The 22,324-nt window shown below is 44.0% G+C and overlaps 1 protein-coding gene across 2 annotated transcripts in view; it reads right to left on the bottom strand.

Annotated features, from left to right (window-relative positions):
- Positions 1-15,431, bottom strand: part of ARHGAP20 (Rho GTPase activating protein 20) — a 60,919-nt gene extending 45,488 nt beyond the window's left edge. Inside the window, exons 1-2 of one of the 2 annotated variants that reach the window (XM_090133873.1) lie at positions 15,189-15,431; positions 5,376-5,464 (exon numbers count right to left, since the gene is read on the bottom strand). In XM_090133873.1, coding sequence (XP_089989999.1) covers positions 5,376-5,464; positions 15,189-15,287 — 188 coding nt within the window. In that variant the 5' untranslated portion in view covers positions 15,288-15,431. The remainder of the gene's footprint in view (positions 1-5,375; positions 5,465-15,188) is intronic. The other variant, XM_031610554.2, reaches the window with a different exon arrangement.
- Between the last annotated feature and the right edge of the window lie 6,893 nt (positions 15,432-22,324).

The following is a 22,324-nucleotide window of genomic DNA, read 5'->3' as shown; positions in this document are numbered from 1 at the left end:
ATTGTGTGATTTACTTAAAAAGGAAGAACAATTTGAAGAAAAATAGTTTTGTCTTTCCTAAACTTTTCACTATTTGTATTCAAATTCATGTTTCCTTGCTTTGCATATGGAAACAGGGCACACTGAGGGGAGAATTCCAGAGAAGTTCTTGTTCAGAGATTTACTCTCTGTCAGGTAAAGATAGAATGCTAAAATATCAGAACTTCTCATGAAATAGAAAATTAAAACAAAACAAAACAAAAAAAAAAAACCACCATAGTCCAAAATGTTGAGATTTAATTAAATCTAAAAATTAAATATGGAAGTAAAGGGCTCTTCATTTGCTTTGTTGGATGAGTCTTTGGGAATATGATTTTGCTCCATCTTGACAACTAGAAATTTGATTTCTAATGAAACTTGCTTGCGGTTCTCAAAAAAACAGAAGCCGTGAAATTTCAGAAGAGGCCTTCAGCCCAGCAGGCAGTGTGCTGTCCTCACTCCTCCCCCCAGGAGTTGTTTGGGGGCTACATGGAAGCAAGTGCCACGGGAGCCGAAGAGATGGCAGCTGCCTGGGGCCTCTTCCTGCCACAGTCACTGCAGCAGAGAGGTGCTGAGCTTCACCAACCCAATGCACCTTGCAAAAATTACTTTGCGGAGGAAAAATTAATTGCTACCATAGAAACGAGCAAAGAATGAGCAGAATGATTACAAGCGAAATAACTGCTTAACAAGTTAGTTACTCACAGTGAACTTATTCCCTTCCTATTCACAATCAAATTTTTCTGAAACACCAAGCACTCATCTTCCCTGTGAAAAGGAGACAGTTAAGGCCTCCTGGCAATTTACATTTATTAGAAGTCTCTATTTTTGTCTTCAACCAGTCACATAGCTTGGATCATCCACATATCTTCTGACTAAAACCCTGAAAACACAATGTACAAGACTTCGGGAACACTTTGTATTTGACTTGAGCCAAGTGGAACGCATTACTAGATTACACATATGATCTTCGTTATCTGGGATATTTAGCATTTGGCAATGGCCCCTGGAAGATAACACACCACAGTCATCTACTGTGCATCAGAAGAAGAAAGAGCAGCTTCACCATGAGCAGCACAGCCCTGCTTCTATCTACCAGACAGGAGAACACCCTTGGAGATTTCTCAAATACTCGGCCTATACCTTTAAATCCTTTGATTGTTCAATCCAAATAATAAAACTGGGGAGGGCTGATTTTTTAGGTATTTCCTTTTCAGGTTCTGTAAAGGTTTGCTTGTAAAGCCATTAAAAATGATGCCTGATTTTATTTTAAAACCATTCCTGCTTCTCACTTATACCAAAATAATATCATAAGGATTCTTAACTCTGTAATGAAAAGTAGTTTAATTACCGATATTTTATTGTCTTTAGCATGCAGAGGCACATACCTATAAATGGCCATGAAGACTAAGCAATGTAAAATCATATTATTAAAGCATGTAAATAATTATATTATTAAGCATGTAAAAATATCATTTTCAAAGATCTGGTGGGGGCGTGCACGAGGAAAAGGAAAGCTGCCAGCAAAAGCAAAGAATTTGGCTGTCCTGTCAAGTATTCTACATATGAACAGAAGTCCGCCAAAACAGAGAAGAAACTTGGTAGCTTGGGCTTTGTCACTTGTGAAAATTGTTTTGAAGGACAGCAGAACAAAGGCTGAAAATTTTGTTTGAAACAAGTCTTTATTATTAATGTCAATTATTTTGAGAAGACATGCCCTGATGCTTAAATCAAGGTCTCAGACATTGCTTTTCTGTTTCAAGCCCATAATTTGTGTTGCACTGAAGTATATCATTAAGTAGTGCAGTTTTCATTAAAGGACATAAAGAAAAAAAAAAAAAGAGGAAAATTACAACTGTGCAACAGGTCAGGTCCAAATATAACCAGCCCAAGCCCTTCGCTGATTTCATACATATTAATGTAGTTAACAATCAAACTTTCCATATCTGAATATCAGCCAAGAAAAATATCAAAAGCTTACTCTTTCAGTGTATTCTAGAATTACTCTGCTCAAAGTGCTTCCAAAGAGGGCATGTGATGATGTAAAACAGTCCTTGCATTCCTATTCATCACTACTTTGCGAGGAAAGATAAACTATACAGAAAAGAGGAAGAGAAGCAAAACCAGGAGGCAATGAATAGTCTGCATATTTTCATCTTTTGGAAGTAATGGTCCAAATTCCACTAGAATATCTATACTATTTACTATCTTCCTTGCTGTCTACAGTTATAATTGAATGGGACAGGGATTGCAGAGTGGCTGTACATCTGTGCACCACTGTGCCATTCAAAGCCATCTCAGAATTCCTCCACAGGCAAAGTATCTTGGCCTCTTACATGGCCAATGTGGCAAGGCAAGACATGTAAGGAAGGCCTGACTTTCATAAAAACAAATGATATAGCTGAGGAAAAAGAAGACAAGCTTTTGAACACACAGGACTTTCCAATTTCTTTCTCTTTTAAGACTGAAGAAGAGCACAGCAGCACAAAACAGTGTCTGATTTTTCCAGCTTGATCTCATCTCACCTACATCCTCCTGCCGTAAGAGCTACAGCAACACAACCATTTAAAAAACTCAGTTCTCCTAATGCTAAAACAACCACCTCCAGATGTCACAATGGTTTCTTTGAACATTAATAAACTCTAAACTGCCCAAAGGTAGGTCTGTCCAAAATGGCTGCCACCACATTTTACGAAAATACCCTCTATATAATCCAAGGGCACCTGACATATAAAGCAGTGTAAAAATACAAGCTGACTTGTACTTATAAGTATTTCCTGCCCTTTTAAACTTTGCACTTGTTCGTTAATTTCAACAAATGTTGAGGTGAGCCAGCTGCTGAGGTGAGAGGATTCATATAAATCCCTCACAGATGTATGCTAACTTCAGATAGGAGTTTTATCATCTACAAGTCATTAATCAACCATTAACAAGTAAGTGTAATGGAGTCTCACCATTAAGGTTCACTGCCAGAGGAGAATAATGGATTTTGTAGTCTGGCTGTGTCTACAAGAAAGGAAACTAAGAGCTAAGACAGCTTGAGATAAAACATTTGGAGGAGATTAGAAAGCATGGGAAGTCATTTTGTTGCTCTCTAGCTTGCCTTAAGAGAAAGCACTTCACAGGAGTTAAGCATTTACACAACAAACCAAGTGGAAAGTTCAAATTCATCCATCAGTTTAGTGATGAAGAGGAACCTATTTTGCACAGCCAAACAAGGAAGTCAGGCATAGGTGAGAATTATTGCTCCCGTGAACAATAATAAACACTACATCATCAAGAGCATTACTCTCTCACTGATAGACTTTGAAGCTACAAAATCACCTGTCTGGCCTCCAGGGTCCTCACACTTCACCAGACACTTCTTGCTAAGGCCACAGACTCTAGCTGGAAACAAGAGGAGCAGCTAAATTGCCGCATGCCCCAGGCAGAGGACAGACAGGGCCGAGGCAGCACCTAACATCTCTGCAAGTGGCAGGATCAGTCAGGCAAGGTGTTGCTCTTCCTGTAGAACAAGGCATCATTTCCCGTTCTTCAAATCTCTCCACCACAAAGTTTTTGCCAACTGGCCTTACAAAAAGAAAAAAATCCTCCTGCACACTAAATCTGGATCTGGAAAGAATTCTGCCCTGGATTATGGAAGAAAGACATACTTACACTTTAGAAACAATGCAAATATTCTTTGGTGAAAATTATGTGGTATTATCCCATTCGGTGGCTTCTTCAGCCATGGCCAATTTCTGATACTTATAGTACAGGCAGTAAAGCAAGAACAACAAAAAAAAGCAGAATTGAAGAAAAATGCCCAGGTCTGAACCCAACAGGCAAATGACAGAAGCTCTGAAATGAACTTTGAATATAATACATTTTTTAATATTGAGGACCAAGTGACTTTGACCAACACTTAGAATCATACAATCATAGCATTACAGGTCGTTTCCAACCTTGTGATTCTATAATTCTGTGATTCTAAGTGTTGAGACAGTTTCAAGGGAAGACAATTGCTCCATCCCTGGAAGTCCTCAGGACCAGGTTGGATGGAGCTTTGTGCAACTTGGTCTACTGGAAACTGTCTATGAAACTAATTAATCCTTAAAGCCCCTTCCAGGCCAAACCATTCTATGGTTAATGATTCTATGACTCTAGGCTTATGGGGACAAAGGTGTATAAATGGTAATAATATCTAACATCCAAGGGCTGAGGGATTCCATCTCCTGCCGCCCCGGAACCTCCAGGTATTGCTGCTCCTCATAGCAATAGTCCATCTCTAATTTCAGTTTCAGTTATGAATGTGTGATCCATGCCCAAGAGGTGGTACCACAACTATAACTACAAATCCAATGAAATAGTACTAAATGGAAAATAAATACAGTAGTACAGACAACCAAAACATTTCAGTAATCCCATGAAGGGGTTACAGAATACCAGTTCCACTTATTTTAAAGACCTGGAAACAAAGTAAAAAAGAGGCCACAGAATAAATTTTACAGCCAGAACCAGAATACGCTGCTGGCTCTCAGCACTAAGCTCAGGCCAGTAGACTACACAAAAAGGTGCAAACACCTTAGAGATTCAGTACTCAGTTTTCTCTTTCATGTCATAGCCAGTAAAAAGACATGCAAGTAGTTTCTACTCATTTTCCTTTCCTATTTTGCAACTCTGATGTTTCCACAAAATACTTCCACAAGTTTCTGAAATTCTGTGAGATGACAAATATGAAACCAGGTATTAGTTAGATCAAACACAGAAGACTTTCCAAAGCTCACATACTGATTATTTAACACAGTGTAGGAAAAAAATATTCCTTACAAAGCCATACTTCATTTTCCATCAATAATGTTTCTTAGTAAAGAGCTCTACACAGCTGGAAGCATTAACAACCTACCAGATGGTTCACTTCTTGATAAACACTTATGTTTTATAAGTTTAAAGTCTAATGAACTGTAGTGCAGGAAGATAAAAGTTATGTATGCAGAACAGTTCAAATGGCAGGTCAGGAGAGAGAGCTGGACAATGGAACAGCTCCATAGAAGCTCCCGTTTTTATGGCAGCTTACATTGGAGTGGGAAGGGAGGACACATGGCCGATCGTGGCTGAAGACACAGACATGAAGTGCTGAACACATCACATTTGCACACACTCACTTGCTCCTTCTCACAAGCTGCTACGGGAAAAGGATAAGACAAGGCAGGGACTAGATCCTGGCCCACAGCATTCTCCTAAACCAGCATGAGCTTCCAGACCTCTTAAGAGAGTGCCTCATAGGAGTCCATCACAGCTCAAAGTAAACTGTGCAGTCCCACAATTACCATGCCTGAGTTATACCTGGTACAGCATGCACAGCCAGCAAAACTCACCTTGAGACAGACCTAGATCTGTTAAGTGCTTTGACGAAGATCAAGGATGGTGCAGACTGGCGTCTCTGGGCCAAACTCTTCATTTTTTGCTTGTAAAGAGAAACAAAAAGAAATTGTAGGTGAGATTTGGAACCATTGCTGCATGCATACAAACTTGTAGCAGCCAGACTCCAATTTCAGACCACAGGAAAAAGGGTGAGTTATCACCATCAGAAACCCTGGGAGTGGAAAATTGTTGCAAAATGTAATATACTGACAAAAATAGGAGCATGGCCTGAAAGCCAGTGATAAAAAAAGGCTGACAATTAGTGCCCATACAAAGATACCCAAAATATTGCATACGTAAAATAAACATCTAGAGCTTTTCCTCAATCACTTGTTGACCCTTAAGAATCTATTGCACTTTAAGAGTATCAAGTATTGAGTATTTGAAATTACATTTCTGTACAAGTCCTGCAATTTACTATAAATTAATGTTTGGATTCTACCCACCTAAGTTTACACACAATATTGGGCTACATTTTTTTCCCAAAATCATTAGAACCCTAAAGAGATATGAGCAAATTCCTTCCCTATTAATCTAACTGGAACATTTCTTCTCTCTCTCAGTAGTCATTAAGGACATTTTTTTTCATTCCTGATCACGCCTGGGAGGGCAAGGCAGTTCTCAGAAGGCATGGGAAAACCAGGAGGGAATGGGCAAAAGGAAACACGGGGAAAGCAGCAAGAAAAAAAAACAACAAAGCATAGGTAAGAGATGGAAATGTCAGTAGCTATCAAGGGAGCATGGATTCCCACTGAGTGAAGTTGAATACCACAATAAAAATACTGAGCAAATAGACAAAGCTGCTTTCCCTAGAGGCAGAAATTTTCAAAAGCATGTGCTGGAGATAGAAATACACATTTTGCTGCATAGAAACATATTCATCATCGCATTGCCTCCCTCCTGCAGCCAGAAATAGAACTAAGGTGTGCTGGCCTGAGCACTGGTGCTGCTGTAGGAAGTGATGGTGCAGCCTGCTGCTGCCAAGGCGTGTGACCTCTGCCCTCACAGGCCCTCCATCAAAGCACAGCTGTTGCCTTATTTTGCTCAAATATTTTTCATAATAGACTGGTGAACAAGCAGAAGGGGCTGAGCTCCTCCTGAGACCTAGACAGAACTTGTCCTGTGGTGGTCCTTCACATCAGCCTGCACACCACTGAGAGCACACAATCAGAGGAACCTCTGGCGGTCACTGCTCGCAGATAATTGCACAGCAAGATTTTCTTCCTTGCCCTAAATATAATCACTGAGTTCCAGGAACAGACATGTTCGGGAACAACTGATTCTTCTGCCAATTTATCCTCAGGATGTGGCACACATTTATTTGGGCATGTGCATGATTTGCTCCACTCTGAGAGAAGACGCTTTACAGAACAATGTGTTTTACCTTTGAAAAGTGTATTTCTTTCACTCACTACAGCGCATTTGTTATTGTCATTATTTGGTTCCCTATTTATATATGTATGCTGATTTTGTTAGATATGCAGTTGCAGCTAGTACACAATAATTGCTATAAATTCAATCATGTAATTTCAGTTCACCTTTAAAAATGATCTCACTTTGCTGTTGCTTTCATTAAGACATAACCTTCTTAAGACAGATAAATTAGGTCTGGGACTATTTAGATGTCTTCTGTCCAACTGTAAATTAACTGAATAATCACTTAAGATTACTAAAAGAATAGATTATACATTTTTCTAGTGAATGAAATCAGTAGATCTCACTACTGGCAAATACGAGAAGTTGTTAGCGTTTGAAAAAGCATAACTGCAAATGAGAAGGTATAAAGAGATCTGTGTCTAACAGTCTGTGTAAAGCAAGCCACAGATTTTATTCAACTATCAATTTTTTGTAGGAGTTTATATAAAGCATCAACTCCCAATTACAAATTTACTGAAAGTCTCCTTTTGGGTAGGTGACTTTCAGGGGGTGGTTTAAACTGGAGCATTTCAGCTCCTGTGAACACAGTGGAGGTTTGGTGATGTTTCCAGAGAGATCTTAAACCCTTTGACTGCTGCGGTCTGAAAAGAAAGCCACTGAAAAAATGCAGTGTTTTAAAATCACAGGAACATTTAGGTTGGAAAAGACCCCTAAGATCATCAACGCCAACCTCACCTAACACTGCGGGTTCACCACTAAACCACATCTCTAAGTGCCATGTCTGCACATCTCCTAAATGCCTCCAGGGACGGCGATTCCACCACTTCCCCGGACAGCCCATTCCAATGCCCTGTCACCCTCTCTGTGAAGAAATCCTTCCTGACAACCAGTCTAACCCTTCTCAGTGCAACTTGAGGCCATATCCTCACACCCTAGGCTGCTTCCACATGTATGAAGGCTCTGTCCTTGTTTCACAAATGTCTCTAAATTATGGCCGCTCTTTTCCCACTTGGGCTAGCAGTGCTGAATAGTGCCCTGACTTTAATATCTGAGGACTAAGGACTACAACATGTTTGATTCGAGCCCAGGTGACTCAAGAGAGGATCCCAGGAGGCCTCAGGTCCGGCCTTTCCAGGCTAGCTGAGGGCAGGCCTGTCCAAGCAGGGCACCACAGCCCAGGGCTGTGTTATCTCCAAGGAGGAGATCCCACAGTCTCTCCAAGCAGCCTCTTAATACAGATAGAGCTTACACAAATAGAGCTTTATGATATGAAAAAGATCACCGATGAGATTTGGAAAAGGAAAGCTTTCAGAGCAAAAATGAAGGGAGTCAGGTCAGCCACATGCAAATAAAAATGTTACATTAACGATAGACAGAAAGGCAAAATAAAAATAAAATGACCCATGTACAGAGTCTGAGAAGAGAAAATAAGAAACCATCACGATTTATTTTGAGGAGGAATAGGACAAATTCATTTTTGGCTAGGATGGACCCATATGTCTGCTCTCCTCTGTCTCCCTGCTTTCCCATGTGCAAGGATGTCACCGCGGCAGTGCAGAGAGGAGCAGACACATCCTGGACAGCTGCAGTGAAAGCAGATGTTTGGGAGCAAAAGGAGATGCAACGACCAAGAATCCAAGCATGGGACAGAGAGAAGCATTTCACAATGTGTCCCAAAACACAACCTCCCATTTTTTCGTGTAAATATTAGAAAGGTCAACACAGGGAGAAATCCTCATACTTGTTGGCTGAGTCACACCCATGTGAAATGTATCATAAAATTGGTATCCATAATTAATGTTTACAGTGTGCCAGATGCAAAGATTACCATCTTGTATCGGTCAGGACAAACTAGAGTTATCTTTGCCTTCCTTGCTTTCAAAAGCCTCAATCCCCTACCTCCTCCCCTCCAGTTCAGGTTTAACTTCATACTTTCTGCATTTCTGGTGGTGGCTGCCTTGATTTCTTTCTTAACAGAAACAAAAAGGGTTGCTTCTGTAGTTGGATTGGGGTTCCAACAACACTTCAGTGTTTGGCTAGCTGTTCATCTGGTATAAACAGATGTAGGGCTATAGATTTCAAAAGAATGAACTTTCCACCAGATAATGATCAAACCTGCAATCTTAACCACTATTTTGTAAACTAAGGTGGTAGGTGGTTTGTGAGCAGATCAGCCCACCATACTGAGGATAGTAACCCTGCAAAACAGCACTAAAAATATGCTGTGCCTCTTCTTGAATCACAATCTTAACCAAGAGCAGAGTTAGAGTAAAATCTTGACAAGTAGCACACAAGTCTGTGACTGCATAAATAATCTGCTTCTGACTGCCCACATTCAGCTAATTTGGCTAGTGGTTGAAGTGGGTATTGATACCATATAGAATTTATGTAAATTATTATATCTAAGTTAAGAAATTCATCCCCGTTCCTCAAAAAAAAAAAAAAAAAAAAAAGGAAAGCGGCAACATCTGCATGAGATCTTTAGAAAACCATCAGACTGAAGATAAAGCACTCTCTTGTGATTTGTGTATATCGTTGTTTAACCATATCAAGCTTGGAAAGAGAATGGCAGAACATAAATTAAATAAAGAATGCCTGAAAAAAATTCCTTTGTAGTCAACTGAGAGAAAAGGACATGTTTAGTGCACAGTTCTTCTGTCCTGTTTTAGTTGTGCAAAGATAAAATGAGTCTTGACCTAGAAGTGCTGACTTCGTCCACTGAATGCACAAGAAAACTAAAGAGACCAGCAAGGTTGAATTAATCAGCTCAATTCTCTCCTTGCTATCTGAGCAAAGGACAGGGAACAGAAGAATTTTTAAGCTTAATAAGATACAGAACAATTGCCTTCATAGTGAATGCTTTGAGCTTAGGATGAGAAAATGATATTATCTGATGTCTTTGTAAAAGATTCGTATAGGAAATAGTTGAAAAATTCACTCAGTTCCTAGCTGGCAGGTGAACCCAGCAGAAATGCCTCTTCAGCAATGTGCAGACACTTGCTAAAACCCTCCCCAGAGATGAAAGGATTTCAGGCTCCTGACTTACAAGCTTGTTCCAGAAGTGGGTCAAGGCTGGGATGTGTGCCCAGGTCACTTAACTGGGTGACAGGGGCAGCTCTCAGATGGACCAGGACCTTGAGCTGAGGATTGCTCTCAAGTGGCTAAGATCTCCCTCTCACTACTTTATTTTTCTAGTGAAAGGAAATCTGATTTTAACAAAGCCTGCTATATGAAACTATCTAAGTTAATAACCATGAGGGATTTCACCCATGCAAACTCTGTTCTTGTTGTCTGAGTAACAAAACATATCTGTGACACACATTTCTGGTTTAGCTAGACATGAAGCAAAGCACAAACACAAACCTTTTACAAAGATCTGTACAACAGTTCAGCTAACTGCTTGACTAACCATGAAACATCAGAACAACACTCATCACCCAGCTGTTAATTTTCAAAGACAATTGGGCATCACTATTTCCCCTGTATCACCAGGCTTCTTACAAGAAACAATAAATCCTATATTCCTCCATGCCATAATCCAGCACTTGTTAGACTTACAGTGCACGGCTGCCCAAAAAATACCAGAAATAACAAGAATCTCTTATTCTTGGGTAGGGCAACAAATGGCCCTACAGTGACCTGTAACATTCCTGAGCCCTTATAAAGAGGGTGAGAAGATGGCTGTGTGTGCATGGCTGGCTCAGGAGGCAGAGCGTGTGCCTGTGTGCCTGAGAGACAGCCAGGTCCCATTTTCCATAACGGCAGAGCAGGTGACAAAACTATGTGCTTATGTTTATGCTGGCAGAATACTTGTACTTACATGGACTTTCCTAAAAGAAAGCTATTTCTGGAGGGATAACTGTGGATAAAATGATTGCAGGGGCAAAAGAGGAAAGAACTACCAACAGAAGGGAAGAAAAAGCTGGTAATGGTGGACCAGCAGCTGCAGAAGATCAAGATTAAAGTGGAAATAAAAACTGATGAAAGAAACTGTGTGCAAAAGATGTTCTACCAACCATCTCCCACAAGATACTAATCTTCGGAAGCATGGATATATAGATGTGTTGGCAAGATCTCATCCATTTACATCCAAAGCTGCACACGTGGAAGATTATTAAGAATGTGGAGGAGGTCATTGTTGAATATTTAGCCCATGTGTCTTGCTCTCTGCTGCACTGCATCCACAGTGCTTGCTGCAGCAACTTCAGATGTGGTGCTTTCGATGGAGCCCAAGTTTTCCTACCAAGCCTCACACAACAAAGTGTTAGCACACAGACATGATTCTGCCATAGTTTCAGTACTCCAGGCTTTTCTTTGGAGCAGTTCACTGATGCCAGAGCAAGTATCATATAATCACAGAATCATTAAGGTTGGAAAAGACTACTAAGATCACCAGTCAACCCATCCCCACCATGTCCACTAACCATGTCCCTCAGTGCCAGATCCACGCACTTCTTGAACATCTCCAGGGACAGTGACTCCATCACCTCCCTGGGCAGCCTGTGCCAATGCCTTATTGAATAGACAATATAAACAGACAATGATTTGCTATATCATAGGTCCCATATGACATGTTGAGTCCTTCTCCTTCCTACCACCATCATGCAGGACTTAAAAAACCACAAGACTGGGAAACTGAAGAGCTAGATCACATTGTTTTATACACAGTTGTCAATTTCTCACATGAACAGGCAAAAGAGGGATAGCTAACTCTCATTCTGAATTAAATCATAAGCCTAATAAAAGGCACATCACTGTAAGTCATCACCAGTCAGCAGTGCCTACCAAGGTGGCTCCATCTGAGGGACAAATGTGGGACTTCATTAACATGGGCTTTTTCCAGTTCTCATCAGAGATGCTATAGGGTATGTCTCCATGATGACAGGAATTGTCCAACATCCAGCACTTTCACTGTTCCTGAAAAGCTGAGATTTCTGGTGGTGTGATTCTGACCGCAGCCCCCCGTATCATCAGCCACAATCACAGTAAAGGACAGTCTCACAGGAAGGAGAAATCTCAGCCTTAAGGAGCTTTATGTCAAAAACCATATATACACAAGGGCATAAGACCAAGGTATCATCAAGTACAGTGACAAACACATTCTCGATTCATATTTGTAGAGTAAGACAGAGGACAGGGTGAAGGTTATGTGTGACTGCCTTTACTCTTCCAATTCAATTTGCTTGAATTTTATCCATTTAGTACACGGTTGGGAACACAGCTCTCCTTTTCCCGACAGTAAGCTGTTTCTGTATGTGTGATCAGAATTACAAAGAAACATTTTAATGGTGATAGAATACTGTGCTTTAAGCCTCCACAAATACTATTCTACAAAACAGTTAAGTTTTTTGTACACATTGTATGAATAAACATAACAAATTGCTGAGCCTCACAAAAATTATAAGCAGTCACTTGAAATTTTCAAGGAGGCAGCAAAAAATCTTAAGAGTGATTGCTTATGTTACCAAAGATTGTCTTGTGTAAAATATTCAGCTCTGGCTGGAATCTAACTCTTCGAAGAAGGGAGAAGTGAAACACCAGAAACTTATAAATACAATTAAATGACCACAGCTGTTACTGCTGACACAGATATACTGGCACAGAAGACGTGCTGAATCGTTTGTTTTGATAAATTTGTACAAATAAGCTCCATCAGTGAAATCACTTTTGCTCATCTTACTTCAGCCCATGTCAGAGTTGCATCAATTTACTGGTACTGGTTACTAAACAGTCAGTACAAAAACTTCTTTTCAGGTCAATCAACCACTGTCCAGTGACTCCAGTTAAGTCCAGTGAAGAGGGAACCTGACCTAGAATTTTCCAAAAGGATCAATTAAAACACTACGCTTCAGTGTCACCCCTTTCCAGAAGGGTATCTTGAATGTCTTATAAGCATTTAATAGGGAGAAGCTCCCAGTATTTGTGAGGTGTGCTAGCATTTCAGATTGCTTTACATATAAAGAAAAGGAGAGGAAGTGTTTGCAAGACAGTAACTTCAATGGTCCCACAAAGCACACGGAGTGAATCCTAGACAACTTCTGTCTCCTGGTCCTATGATGTGATCCATCAGCTTTGTTGCAACAGCCAAGTGGAAGATAAAATAGGAATTCAAACTATCACAGAACAACACAGGAAATCTCAGCAAAATACATTTGACTTGGGAAAGGTATAATTGAAATAATAAAATAAAAATGTTCATTGGTGGCTCATCATTCCATGTTTGGGGGCATTTCTGTCACAGAAGTGTTCCTGGATAGATGAGATTTCTGGCACTATGTGGTGTGATTCTGACTGCTGCCCCCCATATTGTTGGCCAGGATCTCAGTAAAGAGCACAGAGACTCACAGGCAGTGTGAATGTTAAATACGTATTTGCAACAATATCTTTAAAGTTGCCATGCTGTGTCACCACCAGTATCAAAGCTGATCTCTTGTCAGCACGCTCTTCCACACAACTGCATATAAATGCTACAAGCAGTGCAGTATGTCCTGTAATAACAAAGCCTTCTTGCTTTGTCAAAAAGTGCTGTGCCTTAGCACTCTGTGGAGCTCAAAACAGAGGTACTCAGAGAGTCCATAGCACAATAAGAGCAAAAAATAATTTGAACTGCCATTGAGATCCTGCTTCAAGCAGATTTAGGACTAGCCCAGTGTTGAACAGGCATGAAGGCAGGGACCTTCTTCCCCAGCCAAATGGAGAGGCAGCCTGTAAGGAAACTCCAGGGAGCACTGGAACTGTGGAGGAGGACAGAGGCTGGACTGATGTTTGTGGCTCAGGAGGACTCCCTATGTACCCCCCATTGTCTGTGCCTGCATGCTGAGGAATTCCAAGAGAGCTGCCAAGATCTGTAAAAAGTAACATCCCTACTCCTTTGTCAGCACTGGCAAAAACAAGGTCTGCGTTCCTTCAGTGGGAGCAGGAACAAGTGCTGCCTTCAGTTCTTGTCTTCAGAAAGCTGAATCATAAAGAATTTGTAGGGAAGCAGTGTTCATCTTCACAGCACTTGAACATTCCTTCTCATTTCAGGTGGTGCCTGGCATCAGGGCAGCAAGGTGTCTTCAGAAAAAAATCAAAGAAGCAGTAGGAGAATAATCAAAGCCACACATTTAGCTGCTTCAGGTTACACAGTAGTACTGGGGAGGGCAAGCATTCATTCCATCCATTTGTCCAGCAGAAGACACTCCACCCCTTCATGTAGGTGTATTGCACTCCTTCTTCAGAAACTTATCAAATCAAGGTGTAGGCAGAAGTCAGGCTAAGCACTCCCCAAGAAGCCATTTTGTACTCTACTTGTGCCCTGAGATGTCCCTGGGTCTGCAGTCAGGTGCATGCCTTGGTGGGATGAGACACACAGGGACACATCCCAGGGACAAATGCTCCAGCTCAAAGAGATGCTCTGGAGGAGGAGTGGAACTGGGCTCCCCTCAGCCACAGAGCCCCCGCCATTGGGCTGGGCTTAAGCTACTGCGTGTCAGGTGGACAGCTTTAATAAAGGACACCATAACCTGGCTGTGTCCTAATCCTCCCAGTGTGTTCGGCAGCCAGTGACACCATACTCCTCTAAAGGCAGACAGAGCACAGATGTAAATGGCAGAATGAGTATGGTAGGAAGGCACCCAGCCCCACTTCATACAAAACCACTATGGTATTTGTTAAGCCAAGAAGAAAAGAGTTCCCCTGCTACACAGTGGGAAGAATGTGGTCATAGCAGCTCACTCAGTACAGCACAGTGTAAGGCAGAAATGAGCACTTAGCTGCACACAGAGTGAGCATTCTGCACTTGATCGTGTCAGATGCAACTGGCACACCGAACAGCTTTTACAGGCGGTTGTAAGCCTCTCCTCCATCAGTCACGACAGAGAAGGCAGAGCGCACCTCTTCAGGAAGTTGCCTTCCCATTTCTCTCCTCCAAAGCACATGTGGGAGCCCCCAGCACCTCTCGCTGGGAGCAAACCTTCCCCTACTCGCTTGGCAAATCCCAAACACCCACCCCATAGAGTCCCTGGGCACCCCGCAGAGCCCCCCCGCCTCTCCCCAGGACACCTGCACAGCCAAATCACCGCTGCTCCCAGGACACCAATAGCGCACAGACGCGGAGCTCCGGCATCCCGCATTCCACAGCTCTCCGGGTGACCCCGGCCCGACCCTCCCAGCTCCCCCGTACCTCTACGCGACGCGTCGGGTGTCCCCGGTCTCAGCCACCCGGCAAGGCTCTACCGCAGACCCCGACCGCCCGGACACGCCTGCACCGAGCCCTCCCGCGGACGCTCCCGGCCCCAGCTCTCCCGACGGCTCCCCCCGCACCGCCGCGGACCCGGGGAGCGCCCGGTGAGGAAGACCGCGGCGGGGGATGACACCTTCCCGCACGATCTCCCGAGGAGCAGCCTTACCTTCTTGCTGTCGGCGGCGGCGAACACTCTACTCTCGCCGCTCACCGAGGATGAGCGGCCAGGCCCGAGGTGCTCCTGTTGCGGGGACATCACGTCCATGCGGCCCCGCGCCGCCGATCTCCCGCCGCGGCGATACCCCAGCAGGCGCTGCCGCCGCCGCCGCCCGCACCATGGACAGGGCGCGCCGCGATGGCACACGCCCCTCCGGGACACGCCCCCTACGCGGGACACGCCCCCACAGGAGCCGCGCCCCCAACCGGTTCGAGCCCTGCTCTGCGGTGCGGGGGGATAGGGCGGGGAGGGGGCGACGCGCATGCGCCATCGCACGGAGTCGGCGGCGCGCTCTCGCGGTCTTGCGCGTGCGCGTGTCCTGCTGGGTGGTGCGGAGAGGGTGGGTTGCGCTGCCCCGAAGCAGGGGACGTTGCGTGGTCCCGGGGCTGTGGGGGCATGGTGCATTGTCCTAGGGATGATTGAGGAACGGCATCGTCCCAGAATTAGGGGGTGCGGCATTGGTCCATCACCCGCCCACCTCCTGTTCGAGGTGAGTGCAAGGCAGGGTCCCCCCCGAGGACTTCCGTGGTTTGGAGTCCTTGCTGGTGCCCTGTCCTGGGGGTGTAAGCGGCGTGCCGTCATGCAGCAGGGACTTAGGAGTCATCAAAGCGAGAGCCACTGGGTGGGCACGCGTGTGTGAGTGAGCTGTGGGTCAACCTGGACTGGAAACTGGATAGAAGCTCTCTCCCCTTGCCCTTCTCCATGTAGAGCGATGTTTTTCTCTCCATCCTTTGCAGCAGCTGTAGGCTGAGCATGTATTTTTTCGTGTGCTGAGCACCAAAAAAGCAGGCAGTAAAAGAGACACCTTGCCATCTCATGCGCGGCTTTCCATATGTCCACCTTCCTCCAGTGCTGGGATTCAGTCTGGTTCTATAGGGTTACTCTCCTGGTTCTGGCTTCAGCAGTGCACGTGGTAACAGCCACTCCTGCCATGTACACCTGAAGCAGCAGAGAATGGCAATGTTTCTGCATCATGCAGCCACTTCGCTGAGCTGTTTAAGCCCATCAGCTCCATGGGACAGTGCTTGGGTGATCCCATTGCTGAGACTGATGTGGGCTCGTGCCCTCTGTGTGCATGGTGCTTCCAGCAAGTTGGGGATTGTGTGGGTGCAAGCAAAGGGGAGATGAAATATTAATGCATAGGATGCAGCCTGAGTGCTGCTGCCTCCTCACACAGAGGCATTGGGCTTTCCTGGGCCCAGCAGTTCACTGTTGCCTGACCAAAATCAAATACACATTTATGAGCATTTCCCCAGTTGGTGATAGCTCTTGGATAACACCATGCCAGTGTCTGAGCTCAGACTGCCTCTGCTGTCCTCCAGGACAAGAAAGAAAATCACTGAATAGAATAAAATAATCATTAAGGTTGGAAAAGGCCTTTAAGAGCATCTAGTCCAACTGTCAACCACATTCCCACTAAACTATGTCCCTCAGTGCCACATCTATACATTTCTTGAACACCTCCTCCAGGAGCACTGACTCTACCACCTCCCTGGGCAACCTGTGCCAATGCCTGACGACTCGGAGAGTAAATCTTTCTTCTGGCACAACTTAAGGCTGTTCCCTTTCCTGTCACTGTTACTGGGGAGAAAAGACTGATCCTGACCTCACCACATCCTCCTTTCAGGCAGTTGCAGAGAGCGAGAAGGTCTTCCTTGAGCCTCCTCTTCTCCAGACTGAACAATCCCAGTTTCCTCAGTTTCTCCCCATAAGCCTTGTGCTCCAGACCCCTCACAGCTCTGTTGCCCTTCTCTGGACAAGCTCCAGGGCCTCATGTGTCTTTCTTGTAGTGAGGGGCCCAAAACTGAACACAGTACTCAAGGTGCTGCCTCACCAGAGCTGAGTACAGGGGATGATTACCTCCCTGCTCCTGCTCTCCTGCTGGCTATGTTATTGCTGATACAAGCCAGGATTGCCCTGGGCCTTCTTGGCTACATGTACTTACACACTGGAACTCACACCATTTCCCATTGTTGGATCTGTGTGGTCTTTCAGCTGCTCTGTCCAAACCTTGTCAGCATTACAAAGATGATCAGGGGACTGGAGCACCTCTCCTACAAAGACAGGCTGAGGGAGCTGGGCTTGTTGAGCCTGGAGAAAAGAAGGCTGCAGGGTGACCTCATTGCAGCCTTTCAGTGCCTAAAGGGAGCCTATACACAGGAGGGGAATCAACTCTTTGAAAGGGTAGATAACTGCAGGACAAGGGGAAATGGTTTTAAATTGAGGGAGGGGAGATTTAGGTTGGATGTCAGGGGGAAGTTTTTTATAGAGAGAGTGGTGAGGTGCTGGAACAGGCTGCCCAGAGAGGTTGTGGATGCCCCATCCCTGGAGCTGTTCAAGGCCAGATTGGATGGGGCCCTGGGCAGCCTGGTCTAGCATTAAATAAGGAGGTTGGTGGCCCTGCATGTGGCAGGGGGGTTGGAGATTTGTGATCCTTGGGATCCCTTCCAACCTAGGTCATTCTGTAATTCTGTACATCTAGCCCAACGTTTCTGTGTGGGGCAGATCCCAGATCTTGCAGATCCTCTGCAAGAGGGCTGAGAGAAGGTTTGCTGGGGAAGGGAGGAAGCTGTACACCACGACTATTCAGAGCTGAGAATATATTTAGCGGTTTGGCACCCTGTTCCCCAGAAACATTTGCGAGTGGTGATATTCTTGGTGACGATTTGAAAATTAGGCAGTGAGTATGTATTTATTTTGCAAAGGAAATGTTGCACAAGCTTTCCTAAACACTCACACATGCTTTGAGGTGTTCTTTTATCAGATCCCATAAGCGCATTTCTTACAACATTTGTTGAACACTGACTCTGTCACCTGCTCACTAAGATAAATGGATGAGAATCTGCCATTTGGTTAAGGGAGATGGGAGAAGCTTCTTTGTGCATCATGAATGCATATAAAGACGTACAGCTGTAATGCAGGGGTTCTGGTTGTTGGCAAGCTGAATATAAATCAGCAGTGTTCCCTGGGGCCCAAAGGACCAACCATGCCCTGGGGTGCCCCAGGCCCAGCACCACCAGCAGGTGGGGGGAGGGGCTGTCCCCTCTGCTCTGTGCTGTGCAGCCTCACTTCCAGCACTGGGTGCAGGTTTGGGCCCATAGTATAAGAAGGGCATAAAGCTATTAGGGCGAGTCCAAAGGAAGGCTACAAAGATGGGGAAGGGTCTGAAGGACAATGAGGACAGGACGTATGAGGAGCAGCTGATGTCCCTGGGTGTGCTCAGCCCAGAGCAGAGCAGGCTGAGAGGAGGCCTGATGGCAGCTGCAGCTCCTCACAGGGAGCAGAGGGGCAGCAGAGGGGAAAAGGGAAGTTTGGAGGAGAACAGGATGGGTGGCTGAACAGCTCCACATCATCATCACCTGGGAGCAGTCCCACTGTAAATTTGAGCATTCCTTGCGAATGATGGCTAGATGGCATTGCCCTTCTTTTCTGGAATTCAGTAACGCAGCTTTAGGGACAGAGGGAATTTGTCATTCCTCATCTTCACATTATTTGCTGCTACTCCATGCCAAAAAGGTTGTGATTTGCAAAGAGCATCCTCTGTCCTCTGTGGTCCCTGAGGGCCCTGACAAGAGAAAGCCTGTCCTTCTCTTTTTGATGGTAGCTTGCTAATAAAATTAAGTGCTATGTAAGTAATTGCTAAGTGGAATTCACAGATGTCCAGAAATTCAGGCCATGGCAGTTTATTTTATGCACATACATTAGCATTAAAAGAAAATACCCTATTCTGTCCCTTCACATGTTAGCAGAGATCTCCATGTTTCAGATTTCTATTTCAGAGCCAGGGGCCAAGCCCTTCTACAACTGCTACCCGGACACCAGGAAGGAAAGATCATCACAGCCAGGCCTTGTGCAATTTTGAATATCCATTTCAGCCTTATTACATATGCCGTGTGAAATTGAGTCCAGTGCATCAAAGAAAAGCTTGCCTTTGAAGGGCTGCATGTCTCCTGCATGCAAATGCTGCTCTGATTTAATTAAGCTTGATTTTATAATTGGTGTAGTTAAACTGGTGTGATTCTTGTGAGCAAATAACGATTGGTAGGAGCACCTCAGTGTGCTTACAGCCTCATGTCAACAGAACCCATCAGCAAGTGACAATGGGATTTCCTGCCATTCACCTTTTTCATGTTTTTTCTGTATCTTACTTCTGATTTTTATGGTTTGTTTCCTTTGTTTGCATTAATAGACTCATAAGATTGCTTATTTTGGGCTTTTCTGTACTGAAGATTTTCCTGTGGTCACTGCCAGAGCACAGCCCTTCAACTGGAAATTGTGAGGCAGAGTTAAAAGCCACTGGCTGGATATTCATCTGGAGAGACCTCACACGGAACAAAATATTAGACATGAAAGGACAGCATGTTGTTTAAGATAAGGCCTAATCTTTTCCCTTCTTAGGCAACATTTCTGATCTAAATCTGAGCACTTGCACCCAGAGCTGTTTAACTTTCACTCTCAGCTAGGTGGGCAGCAATACAAATACCCAGAGCTAAATCTGCATGGCAGTCCTGAGCACAGCATGCAGATGCAGTAAGTGGGAGGCTGACTACCTACAAAATATTCAGGACATGCATCTGATCAAGTACAATCTTGAACTTTCATAGACCTTGCTGTGTACCCATCACACTACATGACACCTTGAAAAGCCACAGTCCACAGCATTTACTGCTCAGCAGTGGGACTGGTTCCTATTTATCAACACATTCTTGAGAAAGCCATCCTATCACTTAAAATTTGATGAGAGTGTGTTAGAAGATGCTTGTCCCAAAGTTCTAGATGAGAAGCATAACTGTGTACACACAGTTCATAAATAACCCATTCTTCATTGTTGTTGTAGCTAGGTGTTGCTGATGGACTCCCTGGAGCTTCACAAAGCACTGGCCATGCAAACAGCCAGATTCCTATTTTGGTGGGTTGAGGCACAGAGTAATAAATTGCATAATGTGAGTAAGTTGGCATATATGTGCCCAGTGAGGATTATACATCCATAACAGGAACCTTTATGGTAACTAGAATGGGAAAAGACTGGGGTTGCATCAAGAATAGAGCACCTTTGTTTTATGGTTGATGGGACTGGATTTATTGGAAACAGAAGGCAGACTGTTGACGCTGGCTGTATAGGAGACATGAAGGGATCTCCCACAAACAGAGGACCATTCAAGTGTACCATATCAGCCATCCATAAAAGTTATCACTTTATCATCCTTGCTCTGGATTCATTGCAAGCATTGGTTTTCCTGTTTCACAGCCTAGACAGATTTTACTTCGAGTGTGTTTAAGAACCCAGAGGGCCATATTTTTTGTCAGTTTGTGTTTTTAACACACTGATGGATAGTATTGCACTTCTGGTCCCTCCTTGGATTTACAGTTTTCCATTCACCACAGGGAACTCTCTTTTCTTAACAGCCTGTAGGACTGTTGAGCTGTGAATGAGAGACATTAAAAAATGACGGGCAAAATTTTTAGTTGTCCTTTCATGACACACACTGTTTTTTTCTCTGCAAGAGTGGGATGCTTTCAAAACTGACTCAGATAAATTAAAAATGGGCTAGACACTGTCCTGCAGACAGGGACTCTGAAAGGAAATAGCTATATATTTCCCATACAAAGTGTTGAATTACTCAATATAATCTGATGGACATATCTTCAGCTTCTGTAAGCCAAGGTGGGAGCTTAAACTTCACTGCACTACATCAAGCGAGGATTTGGCTCTCCTGCCTGTCTCAGTCTCTAACCACATTGCTGGTGGTTTACAGATTAAATGGTCCATTATATGAGGATAGAAATTCCTGGATCTTCTAGCTGATATGCACAATGAGGACTGTCAGAACTCCAAAACAGGGTCTGGCTTTTGCTGCACTGCAGGAGGGTTTAATTTCTGGGCTCCCAGCAGCAACAGGAGATACGTGGACAATGCCACCACCATTGCCATGCTGCAGCTCCCACCTGCTACGGCCAATATCACGGTATTTTAAGAAAAAAAGCGGTGGTTTTGAAGTGGATCTAAGCTTTTCCTGACACCAACACTGTAATGATAAGAAGCAGATTTAGAAAGGGCTACAGAGGATCACTTAACCACATTGTCAAGCAGCTTTATCTGTGTCTTTCCTGAAGGGCATCTGGATGACTTCAGAATTTGTAGTGGTGGGGATTTGCAGGCTCCCTCCTGAGCCTGACTCTGCATTGTCCCTGCAATTAGAAACTTTTTTCTGATGCCTGGCTGAAATCACCTTCTCTTCTTCTAAGCCTATTACAACTTGTCCTAATCCCAGGGGATACAAAAAGATTCATTCTTTCTTTCTTAGAGCTACCTTTTAAGAATTTGGACACTATCTCTCCACATCCCCTTTTCTAGTCTAAGCAATGACAAACCCCTTAAGCTTTTTCTTGCAGTTCATGAATTCTGAACTTCTGATCAATCTTGTTCTCTCAGTTCTTTCCATCTGGTGCAGAACCTTTCTAAATGACAATTTCCAAAGCGCGGAATGTTTTGTATGCGAGGACCACGTGCACATGTTTCTCTTCCTTTCACACCCCACCTCCAAAACAACTGTTTTTCTGCTTTTTTTATTAGCTGCAAAAGGGAGGGCACAAGGAGGTTGGCAGCCCAGTGTTAGCATTTTACAAAACATTGGTTGTTTCCCACAATGCGGAAAGACACTTAGCAAGGAGAAATTAATTGGTTTTGTGTTTTCTAAGTGCCATTGTAACTGCTGAAGCCAGAAAATATACATAAAGCTATTAAAATATTTGGGTGGCATAAGTTTAGATAAGATTTCAACAGATATCTGTATTGCACTTGTTTCTCAATGTGAAAGCTGTGACCCAGCACTTCTACTGAATCAGCGGGATATTGGCTCTGGTTATTGAGAACAGTGCTCTCAGGCTAAGGGTTATTGCTTTTAAATTAGCACAAAGGTGATCACCACTGATGTGTATACACTTAGTTTTCCCTTGGAGGGAAAACTAAACCACTGGATAGTAGAATCATAGAATCCTAAAATCATGGAATTGAGTTGGAAGGGACCATTAAAGACCATCTGGTCCAACTCCCCTGCAGTGAGCAGGGATACCTACAGCTCCAT

This window comes from Phasianus colchicus, chromosome 1, assembly GCF_987193195.1.
Source record: "Phasianus colchicus chromosome 1, bPhaCol1.hap1.1, whole genome shotgun sequence".
Lineage (NCBI taxonomy): Eukaryota > Metazoa > Chordata > Aves > Galliformes > Phasianidae > Phasianus > Phasianus colchicus.
Note: the sequence above shows the minus strand (reverse complement) of the source record. Positions and strands in the feature narration are given on the sequence as shown.